The sequence below is a fragment of the Aptenodytes patagonicus genome, chromosome 2 (genome assembly GCF_965638725.1).
Source record: "Aptenodytes patagonicus chromosome 2, bAptPat1.pri.cur, whole genome shotgun sequence".
NCBI classification, from domain to species: domain Eukaryota; kingdom Metazoa; phylum Chordata; class Aves; order Sphenisciformes; family Spheniscidae; genus Aptenodytes; species Aptenodytes patagonicus.
In genome coordinates, this window is record NC_134950.1 from 100,120,966 (window position 1) to 100,139,108 (window position 18,143).

Below are 18,143 nucleotides of genomic sequence, written 5' to 3' on the forward strand. Positions count from 1 at the left end.
ACGCTATGCAGAGTTGTCTGTCGCAGCAGGGAAGGGGTGCACACTCCCGTGTTGACTAGCAACCTTAGTACCTGCTCGCCCAGGCAGATACTCTGATCTCCATCTCACAGATGTGAAAATTAACACCAGGGCCTCTCTTTCTTCTGTTTTAGATCCTGGCGCTCCTGTGAAACTGCCTTGTATGCCAGTTAAACTGTCACCTCCACTACCTCCAAAGAAAGTCATGATTTGCATGCCTTTAGGGGGGCCAGACCTCTCTCTCTCATCCTATTCCACGCAGAAGAGCTCCCAGCAGCCTTTGACCCAGCACCATCACACTGTCCTGCCATCCCAGTTAGCAGCTCACCAGCACCAGCTCCAGTACGGCAGCCACAGCCAGCACCTGCCTTCTGGGTCCAGCACGTTGCCCATTCACCCTTCAGGGTGCCGGATGATAGAGGAACTGAACAAAACGCTAGCCATGACCATGCAAAGGCTAGAAAGGTAATGGATCAACTTTTTAAATTATATATTGATGTGCACTGTTTCCTGCTAACCTCAGTATCAATATCACCACTTGAGTTATGTTGACAGTACTTGAATGAGGCCTTTCCTCTGGGGGTCTAAAACCTTCAGGACAGTCATTGCTGGAGAAACAGAGATGGGGAAAGCGCCTTTCCAGGCTTGTTTGACAAGTTTGTGGCAGAAAGGAGAAAAAGACCACATTTCCTGAACCCCGTTGTCCTGTTCAAGGAGCTAGATGATACAGCCAGTGGAGAAGATGTGAATGGGACATGCCTGGCTTGCAATATATACTGCAGAGTGCATAACTGCAAAGCTCTGGTTATGTGGAGGATTGCCAAAAAAAAAGGAGAGGAAGTGGAAGATTCAAAAAAGAGCACTAAAAACCAAATGTGCCACTCAACCAGGGCATCTGATTGGTATTACCAATTAGCTCGAAACAACCTATGGGGACTTCCTACAAGTCACTCGGAGGAGTTTTAATATACTATTTCAATTAATTTAAATTAAATTATATGTTTGATCTTAAAATAAGTATTTAACCCATTCCACGACAGCTATCTCCTTAGCCATTTGCATCTGGAGGAAGGTTGTACATTTGATCAGAAAAGCCTTACCCACCTTGGGGCTGTTTTCTATTACTGTCACTTGTGGGTATCTCTGAATGCTGCTTCAAATAGTCTGAGTAAGTGAAGCATATTGTATAAATGCAAGCTGTCCTCATAGACTGCAAGATCAGCAAGCTTTGGAAAATTTATTTCGTCTTGTAGAGGAAAATTGAGCAAGTCCCAAAATAGGGAAGGTAGTCCAAAAAATGACATGTTCTATTTAGTACCAAGGGCAGCTTTGTAGCCAGCTTGTTCTAGGAGCATCAGATCATTCTTCTCTTAGACAGGACGTGAAAATATTTGGTCTAACAGACAAAATGCCTAATGGTTTGCCCCAATACCTCTTTGTGATAATGATACCTTCATTATAGTGCATAGTTAAAAAGAATTCGACTAGGGATGGCAGATTCTCCTTACTGCATGAAAAACAGTCAGGGGACCAGAGGCTGTCCCACACTGCCAGCTTATTTTAGTACCAGGATAGCGAGACCTCTGTGGTTATATCGGGGGGGGGGGCTGATGTTTCTGCAACATGGGGGAAATCTCTGCTGTTAGGGCTGTGAGGGAGGTTCCTCTTCCCATCAGTAAAAGGGCTGTACCAGTAGGATTGGAAAAAGCATCCACATTCCCCATTGTGCCCAGTGACTACCCAGTTACTTCTCACATTGCCAGCAGGGCTGGTCAGATGCATGTTCATCACCCCAAAGCTTGGTGCACCGAGTGCAGAGGGTAACTGGTGTCTCCCAAAGGCTCCTTTGGGGCTGTGCTGCCCATGCCGTCCCCAGCATAGGTTGGATGTCTTACTGTCTGGCTCACACTGCCTGCAGAAGGCACTTTGTTATCCTGAGCCCAGTGACATCTCTCAGAGTATGACTTCATTGTGGCATCTGTTGCCCCACAGCAATGAATGCTTCAATTTCTAGGCATCCATCATGTTTATGTCTACAAATATGTTTAACTGATTTAAAGAAGGTGATGCTGTTTGGTTTTAACTATTAATTTGAAGCTGAAGCTCTGCTGCTTGTTAAAAACTGAATAAGCAAGGATTCATCTCCCGATATGAAGCAATTGCCTCCCTTTGTAGAAGAAAATAAGAAAAGGTTGTGGCATTGATATTTCACATTTTAAATGAAAACGAATCCTAGTTCATGATATTGCAGACGGTTGATTTTTCATAGCTTTTTTGTGTTGATTAACTATTATTTCAATCATGAAATAAAGTATTGAGTACTTCAGTTATTCTTCTCATCAAAACAAATCAATAACATTTGCATTCATAGGAAAGAAAATAGGTGATGACTGTTTCCTCTGCAACAGCGATTGTTATTTTCATAGTATTTACAGGTAAAAAGGTCTGTGGAGCTGACACCTGCTGTTAAATTCTTAAATTGCTTTTTCATGCCACATTGTGATCTAAGTAAATTTGCTAACTTGTCTTGATAATTTGTGCAGATTTTTAAACTGTATGTTTTTAACTTGGGAGAGGATTATTTGCACCAAATGCCACTGTTTTCTAGTATTTTTGACAGTAGTTCTTTTCCCATAATTGCATAAAATCTGGATTAAACCCAGCGGAAATCATACTGCAGCATTTGTCATTGGACACTTCAGCTCAGAAGTCTTGATGGCTTTTTAAAACTGCACAGATCCTAGATCTGCTTTCCTCTATTTAAAATTTGGTAGTGTGCTCACATCTGTTGCATGCATAGGATATGCAGTAAGATCCTGGGCTTTACTGTTCCTTCCAGAATAACATGCTACTGGGTCACTCTTGTTGGGTCAATAATCTTGAGGAGACAAGAGAGCCTGACAAGTCTCTGAGGCACCTTCTGGGGAATGCTAAGCTCATTGGCTGCATTTATTTTTGCTGATCTCAGTCTTTATCTCGAAAGAATCCTACAACATTATGGAATAATTGCCATGATGCTGCAGTAATAATGCTGCCAAGTCTGGTAATTTGGGGGATTATTTAGAGTAGTATTTTGTCTTTAATAGGGGAGGATCATGTAGACAAGTGCAGACCAGTATTCTGCTCTAAATTTTGTCTTTTTTTTCCTTTAGGAGAATTTTTTTTTCTTCCCTGTGGCTAGTTTCTTTGCTCCTAGTGCAGTGGAAGCTCCTTAAGTCTGTTAAACTCCATTGGTATTCACTGAATCCATAACCAGTTTGTATCAATTCCACATTTTGCCCAGTAAACTTTTCTTAGACCTCACAACTCTTCTCTCCACCAGGACTGTGAGTGTGGACAGGAGCAAACAATGAAAGACTAAAACATCCCCTTCCTCTAGCAATCTGGATTTTTTGCTTTCACAGATGAGGTCTCTGGAATTTGGATAGTCTAACAACATCTGAAGACTGATAGTTGAAATCAGTGCTTTGCCAGTGAGCCAGAAGCTTGCCAGAGAAAAATGAGCTGTCCCTCTGTACCGGCCTGGAAGCCAGAAGTTATTTTGCTGTCTTTGACCTTGAGAAAGCTACTGAGCTCCTCTGCCTCTATTTTCCCCTCTGTAGGAGTGGTTGCATGTTACTGCCTCACCTAGATCTAGTGCATATTAATAAGTTAATGTCTTGAGGTACATTAAAAGCGTGTAATAGCTATTCAAGTCCCAGTTGTTCTTATGACTTAAAATAGCAGTTAATTCCTGGATTTTTTTATTCCGTTTTATTACAGACATTATAGAACATTAAGTTCATTTGCACACTTAACGCTTTTGATTGCAAACATTTTCTGGTCCTCATAACATCTATTCATAACCTATTCTCAGAAGGGCAATCTGTCCCTTGTCATAGTATGCCTATTATGACATGTCGTTTGTGCTGCCAGTTTGCCTCTATTTTCCCTGATAAATTACCAGCTTTATGACAGATTAAGCTGAAACAGAGAAGAGTGTAATTTCCACGTAAGTTTTTTTCTGCAACCTCTGTTGCCAATTTGTGCCCTACTGCTAACGACTTTCCCCTTCAGCCCAAAGGGTATGTGTCAAGCATAAGTAAAACTCTAGATTTGGGCATCATTTTTTACCATTTCAGAATGCATTTTAAGAGTCGGTGAAAATCTGATAAGCCCTGCCACCAAAATCCACAGAAGGTTTCATTCTCCTGCCTGAAATGAATTTGAGAAGAAAGACCGTGCCCAAAAGCCGTGCATCGCGAACAGCATCAAAAGAAGCTTTAGAAACCCTCTTGTGCCACTCGAATGTATCTTTAATTTTGACTTAGGGAGGCAGCTTCTTGATCTGAAATAGCCTTATTTTCTGCCTTGCCCATATAGTTCTCAGTCTGTCTGGTAAGACGACAATTCATTTCAATTACTCCGTGGGCTCTTGTACACCAGCAGCTGAATCAAGGCCTCAGTTTGTTCAATGTATGTACTAAAGAGCTGTTAAGCAGCAATATCTCACTCCGGGCTAGAATTGCATCTGTGGCAGAGCAGTGAAAAATCGCTGTGTCCAAAAAGACAGTGTGTGAGACCAGTTCCTCTGGGACACCCAGTTCAGCTTCAGACTGTAGATTTATGAAATGAAATGCATGAGACATCCCTGCCAGTGTCTTGTAAATCTTATAAAACGTATTTGAGTCAGAAAACATTTATTTTCCATAAAACTTGTCAAGAGAATTTCTTTTTGTCTAAACTTTAGCAGTGCCTAAGGATAGAAACGCTTAATATTTATAGCTCTGCCTTCTCTCTCTGTCTCTCACACATAAGCCTGTATTGTAGAAATGTATATACAATGGTTTGAAGTTTTTTCAGATTTTGTTTTAACTGGTAAGTACAGAACAGTGTAGTGTGGATCTGAAAACATGCTGATAAAAATGTAACTCTTTATTCCAAAATCAAAGAGCCTGGGATGACAGATGAGAAGCATGCGTGTTTTTCCCCACTAGATTTTACAGGAGGGATTTCACTTTTTTCTTTTTTGATTTTGTCTGTACCATGAGTCACGCATATGCTTAAATTCTGATTTTTCATTAAAGTATTTTCTCACTAGAAACATTGTAAGCTATATTGGTGTAACTTTTTTGCTGTTTTGGTCACGTAAAGATGATGCAACGATAATTGCAAGCGCTTGGACTAGTCAGCTATGTATTATTCAAATCTATGTGTTAAGATACATTTATCTTCTTAAAACAAGTGCTTGCTTAGCTGTAGCTTTGTTCTCTAATTTTGTTGCAAATCACGAAGTTGATTTAAAATGGACTGTTTGAAACAATAGTGTGCTTTTTGGCAAATAATGCTAAAAAATTTTGTGGTGTAGACCACCTGGCCATGTGGGGTTTTTGCTAATGACCTAGAGGAATTTATACACAATGGAAATATCCAGTGACCTTGATTCGTCTTTCTTAAGTGTACTGCAGTACTGCATGTATTTCATAAGTGCTTTGCTTAGACAGCTGACTTAGTCAAAATGCTGTGGAAGAGGCTGATTTTAATCAAGAACACAAAACACCAGGAAAAATGAGGGGCTTAAAATAGAAAGTAGTATTATCAAGAAAGTGGATGATTCAGAAAAATTACAATGAGATGAGAAGCCGCCTATTTCTAGATCACTAGTTCAAATAAAGATCCTCTGTGGTAATTTGTAAATCTTGTTGCCATCCGATACCTGCTTGGTAACCTAAATTGGCGTGAGCCACTTTGATATCTGCTACCCTATGTGCACGCCCATAAGGATGCATCTGTAACCTGCATACATCCTTCACAGAACGGGGAAGCACCAGATGGTCCTGGATGCTGAACTACTTTTTGCTCCTTTCATTTGTACTTCCAGAAGGGACTTAGTGAACTTGTACTTACTCTCTGTGTATGTATTGTTTTAAAATTAACTGAATGATCCAGTGGTTGTGTTCACCATTGGAAGTTTGTTTGCTTTTTTTTTTTAGCAATGTTAACAGAATTTCACAGCATTTTAGTTTCTCTTGGAAATTTAATTCCAGGCTTTTGAATTTCCTACCTTTCCTCTCAAAAAGAGTTACACAAAAAATAGGTTACAGAGAAAACAGATTTTAAAAATGAAGTTCATAAAATTAAAATTATTAAAGCATATCAATAAATTGGAAGTTAGTTGAAAGTTTTTAAAGAATGTAGTGCATTTATGTGTCATTAGGGAAATTCAGCTGATGAATTTTAAAACTACTTCTGGAATAAAATTTTTTGGGTCAAATTCATTGAAGCCTAATACAAAAATTCACAAGACAGTTCTTCATGAATCTTTCTTACTTTGTGGTACAAAACATGGACTATCACTAAGAAAATGGAGTTCCTCTCTTCAAGGCATCCAGTAAAGCTATGCATTTCACTGTTGGTTAGTGTGCAATAGTAAATGATGCAATTAACAAAATGATTTCCCTGAAGCAGAAGGTGGTGATAACAGCATGGTATGGTTTGCTCACAGGATCTGAAGCTTTTTCTTCTCCGTAATCCCTAAGCACATTGTGGACTAGCATTATATACCTAGAAGTACATTTTTAAAAGCCTTTCTGGGGTGTTATCTGGCAGCCATTTAAGAGTCCATGTTAACTTCAGGGTTAGAAGAAAGAGAAATGTTTCAAGTTGACTCAGTAGAAAATCATTTAAAGAGAAGAATACAACAGTTTTTCAAGATGCAGAATGCCTCTGGTATTCTGAGCAGGCTAAAATATTCAAGGGAATTGAGGCTACCTAGCACTTGGTAAGGTCAGACCCAAATTTGTGTGCCTCAAGGGCAACTTGGCCAGCACATCTGATTTCGCACCTATGTTCTTCTGGAAAGTAAAATGGGAGTTTGACATGAAGAGGGTGTCCAACAGGCAAATGTTCCCCACCTTTCATATAGCTCTTGCCTCAGCTGGGACTTAAGAGAGAGGGCAGTTTCTGCTGACTCACAAATAAACCTGAGCAGCCATCATTTTTGCCTGCCAGTCTCTCATTCTCATTTCACGTTGGAAAAGCAACATGAGCTATTAGATAAAAATGGGTTGGGAAACCTGGTTCTGTTCCTGACCTTTCCTTTCACCTTTTGTTTGACTTTGATCTTCACCGCCTCATGTTCCTCTTTCCCTACTTGTGTTGATATGTTCCTTGGTAAAGGGCTTTGAAATCAACACATAAACAGAGCTAGGTGGTAGGAGTACTGACCACAGGTCTTAACCTAGTAAGCTGCAGGAAATGATCAGTCGCACTTTATGTGACAAAAGAAATACGATGTTAGCTCAAATTCAGATTGATCTCCAGCACCTGGCTGGAGTGAGGAGCCGGGGCAGGAGAAGGGATATCATCACTGCAGCTCCCACAACATATAACTGTGCCATAAACAAACCTCCCAGGTTTTAGCTCTCTCTCTTGTACTCTCACCAGCTCCCAAAGTCTCTTTTCTCCAAGCCCAGTTTCACATGCTCAGTCCCGTGCGCTTCAGAGAGTTATGCCCTTGCCTTCCCCTCAAGTCAATCAACATCTTCTTGCCCAAGGAGTGCAAGTCATGGTTTCTCTCTGCCTTTCTACAATCCTCCTCTACAATCTATACCTTTCCTTCCTCCTGCTCTCTTACTGCACCTTTTGCATTCAGGTGAGACGTTCTGTCCTTACTGCCTGCACGCCAGTGGAGAGGTCACACAGACACCAGGCTGAAGACATGCTTATCACTCTGAGTAGCTGGTGCAATTCTCACTAAGCCTTGAGACTGTATTTGCCACAGATCTTTAGTTCTCAGTCCTGGCTGCCAGTATTTCTGCCTGCGTGCTGTCCTACCTCTCCCTAACAAGTGTTGTACCTTAGATCTAATGTGTACTCAGTTTAAACCCATTAGATGTCTTGCTGGTCATGAAGATCTTTCTGTCCTCGCTTCTTCTCAAAAAGGGATGAAAGACCACTACTTTCCTAAATACAGTGAGAGAAGCAACTCAGTCTTCCATTGAGCTGTTTCCTTTAGTTTATTTGTTTTTCTTTCCCAACAGCTCTGGTTTACACACAGGTGACAGTGTTACAAAAACAGGACCTGGGGGCCTTCCAGACATGAGACAAGTGCCAACTGTTGTGATCGAATGCGATGACAATAAAGAAAATGTGCCTCATGAAACCGACTATGAAGATTCTTCCTGCCTCTACACAAGACAGGAAGAGGAGGAAGATGAAGATGAAGATGAGGATAACTCATTATTTACAAGTAAGAGTCATTCCATTTTTCCTTTCTCATTTATTTAATTTTTACTCTGGACTCTCAATACACAAGGAAAACAGAAGGCCTGTGAATTTTCTTTCTTGACCATGGCTTTTGCATCTCTCAGGGCTTGACTACATGGGGATGCTTGCTAAATCAATCCAAAATAACAAGTAATATGAATCTTTAGTGATTTCCCTAATCCACATGAATCCCTGTCTGGGTAGCTCTCAGACAGAATTCAAATGGTTTTGGCTTATATTAGTTCACTTCCAAATTGACTTTTGGATTCACTTTCCCAAGTGTCCGTGGTGTAAAGCAGCCCTGCCTTTGGCTTAAGTCAAGATCAGCTCAATAGAGTTACTTCAGGAGGATGAAATAAGCGCCACCAATACAGAATCAGAGCTTTTATATATAGTAAGTATTAAATCATGTCAGAATCATTAAGTTTGCACATACTTTGAAAGGGGTCACGATCAGAGAATTGGGCTCAGATAAGAAGAGAAGAGGTTAATTGATAGCCATATCGCAATTACAGTCTGGAGAGGGACCTGTGGCCCCTTCCTGACCTCTCTGAGAAAACCCATCTCCTGCCTTGGTGTGGCATCATAGGACTCTCCCATGAAGACAAGATACAGTACTTTGCGTATGACAAGTGCTTGTCATCCTGCAGGTCGAGCTGAAGTTTCAGGCCCTTGGATTTCTTTTCTTCTGAGAACAGGGAGCAGTACAATCAAACAACAGCCTTTTTAAAACACACACAAAGAAGATTCTGAAACAGGCATATTTAATATCCTCAGAATCCTTCCTTACCCTGCAAGTGAAATTAAGCAATCTTTGCTCTTAAACTAAGAAACAGAGCAGAACTGCACTATCTCGCAGTCTCCTGCCAAAGCCCAAAGCCTTTCATGGGTTTGTGTCTCTCTGCCTGCTTGTGTCTGTCTTCCCTGCTCAGACTGCTTTGGATGCAAGCCTAGAAAAGCAAGTTTGAGCTGTGAAAGGCCACTGGTTTTCACAGTGTCTTTGCTACTCTCACTGCCTGAGAACCAGTGTCAGTTAATGTGCATAGAGATCTGTGCTGCTTCTGATTGACTTTTGATTCCTTCTAGTGCTAGCTTGGATGTCTTGATATTACATTGCAAGAGAGAGAGATACCTCTTTCTTTCCACATGCCGTAGCTGTGCTGCATGCCCAGATTCTGAGGTTGAATTATTCATTCCATTACGTGGTTCAGAAACATTGTGCTAGAGAAAGCTACAGATGCTACTAGCAATTCTGAAACAAGCCCTTCTTCTCCACTCCTCTCTGTGGAGCAATATTTTAATTTCTTTTCCTGTATACCTACCAAATTCAGCTTTTCCTTATTATGGTATGCGTTGAGGTTAATTGAGCAAGTGACGTTAATTGACACCCCTTTTCCCACAGTCCATACGAATGTAAATGAGAGCCTAATATCCTCCCTTGGCTAGCACTTCTTTGCCTGCTGCATGCTGTAATGAAATGATGACACCTCCTTTGGCAGAGCCTCTCCTCTCTCCCACAGGCTCCCTGGCAATGAAAGTCTGCAGGAAGGACTCTTTAGCAATCAAACTAAGCAACAGGCCTTCTAAGCGAGAGCTGGAGGAAAAGAACATCCTCCCCATGCAGACTGATGAAGAGAGGCTCGAACTGAGGCAGCAGATTGGGACAAAGTTAACAAGGTAGGAGACAAACATTTTTCTAACTCTTACTTTTGGAAATATGTGGTGGGATGCAGTTTTTATCCTTAGTCTGTAAACATTTGAGATCTGTTCACAATGTTCAAGAGAAAAAGCCATGGGGGGAAAAAAAGACTGGACATTATTTCTGCTCCAATATAACTTCCCATACAATGCCCCATCTCATTTTCCTGGCATATCCTACGGGATCTTTGGTTGTGTTAAGTATCAGCATGAACTATGTGGATTTGGTTGCTTTTGGTGCACCATTGGGAAATGTTCAGCTTTGATGACATTTTGGACTGTAGCTGCAGGTGCCATTTGATAGGCTGTTAGTTTGGCCAGAGGGCAGAGGTATAACTTTCTCTTCTGACTGCATCTCCCGTGAGTAGCTGAGTCTTTTCCTGATCCAAAATACTTACATCCTTCAGTACCTGCTTTTGTTGGGTCAGGTTGGACAGTCTAGACTCTTTCTTCTTCCTAACGGTGTTATTCACCAGCTGTTCTGTATTGCATGGGGTATAGAGGGGTGGCCATTAAATGTGGAAGATTTCTGTCAAGAATTAATAAACTGAGGTCAGGTAGAAATGTCTAAGAACCTCCTTATGCTCCAGCCGTGATTTCTGTAATCAGTTTAATACTGTTATGTTATCAACTTGGTGGAATACAGAGCTGGTGAATGCTGTTAGTCGCCCTCCAGTGTGACTCTGAGAAAACCACAAGGAGAAGACCAGCCAGTTGTTGGGAGTTTTCTTGCGGGTTTTCTTTTTATTCTTCTTTTTTTTTTGGTGGGGGGGATAAAGGGGGAACACCGCTACCATGTTGTGGAGACAGGAGGAATAGGAGCTCCTGGTAAATACCTCTTTCAGCATTTTATCTACTTTTTTTCATGGCCTCATGTATCGCCTCTTTGGAATAAACTAACCACATCTTTCCAGTCTGTCTTTGAAATTCTTTGTGCTGGATCATGCTTAGCCTACTCCAAGACCTGTCTAATTCTTCAGTATTCTTGTTGAAGGGCCTCAGCAGTGATGCCCAAAGTATGCAAGATGGTGCTGCACTGTTGCTGGTACTGTGATCTTTCAGTCCAGAATAAATTCAGCCTAATACCTTGTTAGACTGCAGCTGCACATGGAGCTCTGCGTCCCAAAGAGCAGCACATGATAGCAAGGTCCCAGTGCTTACATGATTAATTTTGAACCCTTTTGAAGCATGTGAAGAGTTGAAATTTTTGTCTCTTACCATATCTTACTGTGCACTGCTTGACCTTGCAATGACATTGAACAGCATTTCCACTGTGTTGCCCATTTGCCTAAATTACTTAGGTCTCAGAAATTTTACAGCTCTGTCTGATGAAGGTAAATAGTGTCATTTGCAAACATTGACTCTGCACAACTCACTGTGCCCCAGGTGTTTTTTATTATAAATATTTTATATCTCACCTCTCCAAAAGCTGTTTTTTCCCCATTAAAGAATGTTTTTTCAGCATATCTCTTTTTAACAAGGGAAACTAATTTTGGCAATACTCAGAACCCTTCCTGTGTAAGCCCCATATTCTCACAATGTCGTTGTTTGTTTCCCCAGTTGCATCTCTGCTTATTCAGTCTGACGTATAATGCTTGATCTTGTCTTCTAATATAGCTAGGACTTAGGGACAATCACAAATAGTTCAAATAATTAAAACTGTGTATATATGAGCTCAAAAAATAGCTGAGCCACTGCTGTTTCATTCCCGTTTTATAGCAGTGTAATATCACTGAAATTGGTAGAAATTCACAAGCCTTATCTGGAATAATATAGTTGCTAGTCTGACCTTTTAATTACTAGTTTTTACAACTTAGTATCTCATCCTTTTGAGTAGTTAAAAAAAATCAAGAAATATGAGGAGAAAACAACTTTCCTCATCTCTAATACGCAAAAAGCCACAGACATTTCAGCAGCAAAAAGGAAGGTACCTGTCTTACTAGTGCGTTGTATCTAAATGTAATGTATCTGTGTGCACAGACTGATGAAATAGAGAGAATATTTCAATTTGGACAGTATTTCTTTACTGTCCAGACTTCATTACTGAATCCATCCTTTGCCATTGCTCAGTAATTGTCACACAGTGATGCAAATGCCAAGCAAAATTAAAGTAGTGAAGCATTTATAGTCCTTAGAGAAGATGCTAGATGCAGACTATAATTGCAGCTGGCAATTTTGGATTTCAGAGGGATTTGTACTGTTCCACCAATGGTCCCCTACGGTTTAAAATAGCCAGCCAATGAAATCACATATGCTACTTACAGAAGTAAAAAATGCAGAATAAAAACTTCAGCAAATAGTTATTGTCTGTAATGGATCAATTAATTTTCACCAAGAGGCTGATTAGGATACTTCAGTATTTATGCATAATCCTCACAGTATTTAGTTTGGAAGAGCTCATTGGCTGCCACATTTGGCAGATCAGAATTTAGTACTATAAAGAGAACGTCATCTTTAAAGAAGCTTATAGCCAGGCATATTGAGAGATTGACCATTGACATATTGTGTGGGACCAAAATCATCCCAGGTGTAGTTCCTTCAGCCTTATTAGAGTTGCACCAGGAACCAATTTGGCTCAGAACTGTTTATTTAGATCCTGTTCAAATGTAGCTTGGAACATCTAAACCTCCGGTTAGTCCCAGAAAATTGCTATGACTTTATTATTACATCTGCCAACTGGTAGAGAGACTCCAGAGCAGACTTCACACTGTCACCTGTTTCCCATGCTGGGAGAATAGTGCCTTGACTTACACCAGACCAGTTGTAAGGGTGAGGCTGCAGAGACTGTATCTTATAGCGGGATCTGGCCCACTACACACCTGAACATTAGCTCAGCCATGAGACAAATTAACATCTTTGTGGCTGTCATAGAAACACTTCACATGAATGTAGTGCTTCACTGGTGTGTATCCTGTATCATGGCTCAGCACATGTAGATCCAAGCAAAAATGGAGCTTTTTGCCCAAGATGGCAAAATACATCCTAGCAAAGGCAGGAGATCCCACATCACGCGAATTCCAGCCACATGTATAGGCCGCTGCATCATAGACTATTTCTGGGCAGTCTTTACACAGCAATTACAGCAACTGATTAGAAGACCTCCTCCTCTAACCAAACCAGAGTGGACTACTCCAAAATGTGATACCTACTATGAAGCAAGGAGCAAAAATAGTGAATTAAGATGCAGAACTTCCAGCTCATAACCACATGTGACTTGGGGATAGGAAATGGATGCTGGAGGCCATGTTCTTGGCTGCTAAAACCCTTGCAACTCCATTAACTTCTACTCTGAAATGCAGACCTTCTGTGCTAAGTAAATCTTTAAGTGGGTATGGTTTTCTTTTTTTTTCTGCCTGCTCAGCTTCTCCCAAACTCCTCCTCCATTTTATCCCTCTGGTGCCTGCACATCTTCACAGCTGCTCAAGAAGTGCGTCTAAGTGACCATAAGACAAAAAGGAGAAAACAGGAGGAAAAACAGGACTCTGAAAGTTAACCGGCAGAGGGAAAAGACAGACTTCTGCCTTCTGCCTGTCTCTCTGGCTGTGTTGGACCTGCTGGGAAGCACTGGTCCCCTGGTTATTCAGGTTAGAGCAGGAGGCAGGAGGACCTGGATTTAGCTTTCAGTGGCTATCAGGGTGAGAGGAGCTGGGCATATCCGGGCTATGACTGTGAAGCAAGGACTCAGACAGGCTCTGGATCTGAGCTTGGAGGTTCTCCTGGGGCAGTGATAAAGGCATGGCCTGTCAGGAGCCCCAGGCGAGGAGGAGGGCCAGCACTGATGGTTGATGCACAGCAGAGCCGCATGTCTCCCAGAGACTGCGGGACTGCCCCCTGGGACTGAGACGGGTGCTTCAATGCCAGTCCTTGCACTTCTTTTTCACCAAGGAATCATAATGGTGGTCATAAGAGACCACACAGACTTCCTCAGTCAACATATTATTTAGTAAGCACAAGAGCCCTTTAGAGAAAATGTATCTATACATTTCTGTATAGCTATATACTACACCAGACTTTGCTGAGGACTTCGCACTCCCTTGAACTGGGAAGACATGGTTTCTTTGCATGTCTTTCACAAAGTCTCTCCCATACCTTGAGATAACATGTGTCTTTAGACTATGGCTGATCTGCCACGCATCCTACAAGAGAGGCTTTCTAAAGCACTCAAGTCTTTTTTGACTCTCTCAACCCCCCAACTCTAGTGAAAGTGCTCATTAGCAATTAGATACAAGAGTATTAAAGCTGATATTTTGGTTCACTGCTTTTCAAGAATGCATGGCAGTGTCCTTATCTGTTTTCCTTGAATTGCTTCCATCCTGGCTTTTCCCATCTGCTGGAATAGGATGATCTAATCATACAAAAAATCTGGTAGTCCAGTATTGTTATCATCACATTGCTAATAATCAATGTTAAGGGAACTTCTTGATATTCACAGTATTATTACTGGTCAGCATCCTGCCTCTCTCATCAGCACACTCCTACCCACCTCAGGGCAGAGGGCAGGCTGGCTGCAGGTCACAGGGCAGGGGAGATACATAAAGCCTGTCCACAGGCAAGCAGTGCATGTCAGGGGACTGCTACCCATCACTGGCAGGTGCCACAGGCAACCCAATAAGATTTTGCAGCCCAATAAGATTTTGTGCTGTGCTGTTGCCAAAAGCTGTCAGTTGTAGGAGTCACACTTAACGCAAGACCATGCCCGGTGTGAAAGCAAAGAGAGATGAGGTGGGGAAGCAGCCCTCAGCACAATTAACTAAATAATTAAATAGAAAATAATTAAATTAGAAACAAATAAAGAATAAAGTAACTTCTTGCAGTGCACACACTACCATTTTCCTCTCTTGTGACTTTGAGTGATGGAAATCCAATTGCTCGACTGACTCCTGTGAGTGTGTCACTGTATATGTTCTACTGGCTTTAAAGCAGTGAATCAATGGCGAGCTCCTCTGTCAAATATACAGTAGTGCTCTGCATGTTTTTTGTATAGCCCTAGATTTATTCACTACAATGCCTTATGGAGTGCTGTCCTTACGCCAGCAAGTGGAAAATCTTGATCTGAAGCAATACAAATAATATATTGCAAGTATCACGAGGCAAAGGATAGGAAGTATGAGAATAGATCACAGAGACGCTGTCTGTGTGCATATGGCTGTAAATATGTACGCTTGAGATACGGACATGCACACCTGCTAGATGTGTTTATAGTCCCATTGATGCTTTGGAAATAGTACCGAGATGTCTGTGACTGAGAAATGTAGCACAAAAAGTCATAAATCTTTGTTATGGAGCAGCAGGTTTGACAGATGATGGTCACCGACTACCTTGATCAGAAAGGTAATCTACTCTATGCATTCCCTGATCAACACTACGTCTTCCTCAGCTGTACTGAAAAATACTGCCTAGAAACAGAAATCCTGTGATGAAATGAACTTGGTGAATTCCCACAAGTATAAAAAAATTGCTACTGATTTTTAAAATGTCATGAGGCTGCTGTGAGGTTTTTGGACTTGTTCACATCAGGTGCTAGTTGTCCATGTGTCCCTCTGCATGAGGGAGAGTACTCAGGAGAAAGAGCAATAGAGTGTGTTTGTAAACAGAAGGAGAGACATGAACTAGAAAGAAGAGTAGAAAAATTGGACATTTTGGGATAAGGATTGCGTCTTCGGCATCACCATGAAGGTGACAGAGATATTACCAGTGCTGAGGAAGGGTCAGTCTGCAAGGCTTGCACAGTCGTTAAAATGCACAGCAGTTCCTTCAGAGGCCTGAGGGGACTGAATAGTCCAAAGTGGTTGTTCTTATTTACTAAAAAATTAGGCTGTGAGGAGATCAGCTTTTTGAAACGGTTAATTACTTAAACAACGTTGCAGTCCCGTTGAGGGGCAGGTTTATTCAGCCAGAGGATGGCAGCAAGATGGCCTCCACCGAGCACGGCTGAATCTCCTCATGGCTGTTCCCCGTCCGTCGCTGTGGAGAGCATTTTGTGCCCTCCCCACCTCCAAGTCATTTAGGGATAAAAAGAATGGGCAGACAGCAGGATTAGGCTTTATTCACAGACCTCATTTTGCTGGGTAACGTGAAATAATTTCTTCCTAATTACCTCTGACGTCTGCAATTCTCACACTTATTGTTAGCTTCCGCTAATGAGAGAAAAGCAAGTGCCTAAAGCAAGAGCTCATCCCCAACAGCAGCGCGCACGCGTGTGTGTGTGGAGCTTGCCTCTTCGCATGTTGGGTGCTGGGGATAAATCACACGGAAAATGGGATTGTGGTAAACAAGCTCATCTAAATCCTGGATTAGAGGGGACGATGCGACAGCGCTAGATGCATGAATGGGGGCAACTGAAAAAGCCGCAAAGGGCTGAGCCTGGGTTTTAGCCGCGATGGTACCCAGGGAAAATGGCATTTTTTTCCCTTTTACTTTAGCTTCATGAGGAAGCTGTACATTTGTGAGAAACCCCAAGAGAGCTATCTAAATTGCCCTTAGCATCAGGAGGAAGGCAGCAAAAGCAGGTGATTATCTATGGGCGACAAGCTGAAACCAAGTTATCATTACACATCTGGGCTCAAGTGCCAGGAATAAATACTCTGAGCAGAACTGATCTGGGTTCTGTGCGGGGGTACAGGTGGGAGATGGGCTCTCAAGGCCCTTGTCAGTCCTCTTTTCTGTGATTGATGTCCTGGTGAGCTCTGTTGCGCTGAAAGGAAAGGTGGCTTTGTAGTTAAAATGCTCTGGGAAGGCTGCATCTTCCACGGGTTTTTCTGACCTAAGGCAAGCCACTGAAAGAAACACATGCGCACATATATGTGTGTATATATATATTTAAGGTATGTTGGGGTCTCCAAATGTACATATGTGCCTATGAACTTCAGAAAATTCCACTAGTTGACAAACTCTCATTGACAGCAAAGTTTGTGTGCTTTTGAAAAACCACCCAGATATCAGGATCTCTTTAGGCATCTAACTCTGTGTTTCAGTAGGACAAGGATCCTCATTTCTGAGCACGGTTTGGACTTGTCTTTTTATATTAGGAATTGTCATAGCTAACATCATCATTCATCACGGAAAAAGACAAGTCTAACATAACAAATGATGATTACTATTGTTTCAATGAGTTCCAACAACTAACAGCATGAATTTGCTTCATCTGAGTAATTTGCTATGGCAAAAGGTCAATGGAGCAATCAAGGGAAAGGGGAGGTGACAGTGGGTAATGTCACCACAAAACACATCACCTCTATACGCTCCCTTGTTTGTGGGATGAACAGTGTCCTTAGCCTATGATCTGGATGGGCCCTGGCAGTGTGATCTCTCCTTTGTCGCAGCTCCACCTCGGGATGGGATGAACCCCTGCCACCACCAGTTTCGCTCAACTGGGGCCAGCATATGTTTTGCTATGTATGAAAGCAAAGCCTCGCAGAGTGGATATAGTCTGTCCTTGGCCAGATGTGTCTCTCCATATTAGAAGATGGGGCTCCAAATGTGCAGAGACAATTTATTTATGTTGCTGTAAAGGAGGAGGAACGTTGTGCTGAGGAGCGGAGTGCTCTTAATGGTAGGCAACAGGCAGCAGGAGGCGGCATTTGAGGGCAAGGTCTCCCGTGTGGCCACTGATGAAATGGAAAGTGTTTTCTCCATGTCAAAAGTTCATTTCAATCAGAGATGTCGCCAGCCCAGGAAGGTATTTGTTATTCCTGGGGTCCGTCACTGCTCCCGTTGCCTGCTCTCATGGAAGTGCAAGTCACTCCGTGCTGTCGTTGCAACATGTGTTTCTCCCATCCTTTCTCTGCAGAAGCCGAGGCAGAATACATTATGGGGTTACAATTTCCCCTTCATGCTTCCTATCCTCTTCAGCCCCCTGACACAGTCTGTATTTGAGGTCTAACTCAGGCTGTCAACACAGCTGAGACAAATATATTTAGTCTACCTTAGTTTCCTTTACAGTTTCAGTGGAGTGCGGTATCCTTCATTTTCTGCCCCGAATTGACTGCAGTGTTGCTTTTAGTTGTCAAACCACTGTCAGCTTTTACCTCAGAGGAAGGTAAAATTTCTCTTCTGGGCAAAATAATTCCTGGTGATATAATGCAAGCTTGTGGCATTAATGAAATAACATATGTCGGTAATAGAAATAGTCTTTTATTTCTCCAGTAAGCAAGAGGCCACATGGCGTCCATGCAGTACTT

The 18,143-nt window shown here is 41.9% G+C and overlaps 1 protein-coding gene across 8 annotated transcripts in view; it reads left to right on the top strand.

The window, feature by feature from the left end:
- PHACTR1 (phosphatase and actin regulator 1) overlaps positions 1 to 18,143 on the top strand; it is a 362,855-nt gene that overhangs the window by 302,113 nt on the left and 42,599 nt on the right. For all 8 annotated transcript variants that reach the window (XM_076330546.1, XM_076330544.1, XM_076330547.1 and 5 more), the window contains 3 exons: positions 153 to 483; positions 8,040 to 8,248; positions 9,786 to 9,942. In XM_076330546.1, coding sequence (XP_076186661.1) covers positions 153 to 483; positions 8,040 to 8,248; positions 9,786 to 9,942 — 697 coding nt within the window. The remainder of the gene's footprint in view (positions 1 to 152; positions 484 to 8,039; positions 8,249 to 9,785; positions 9,943 to 18,143) is intronic.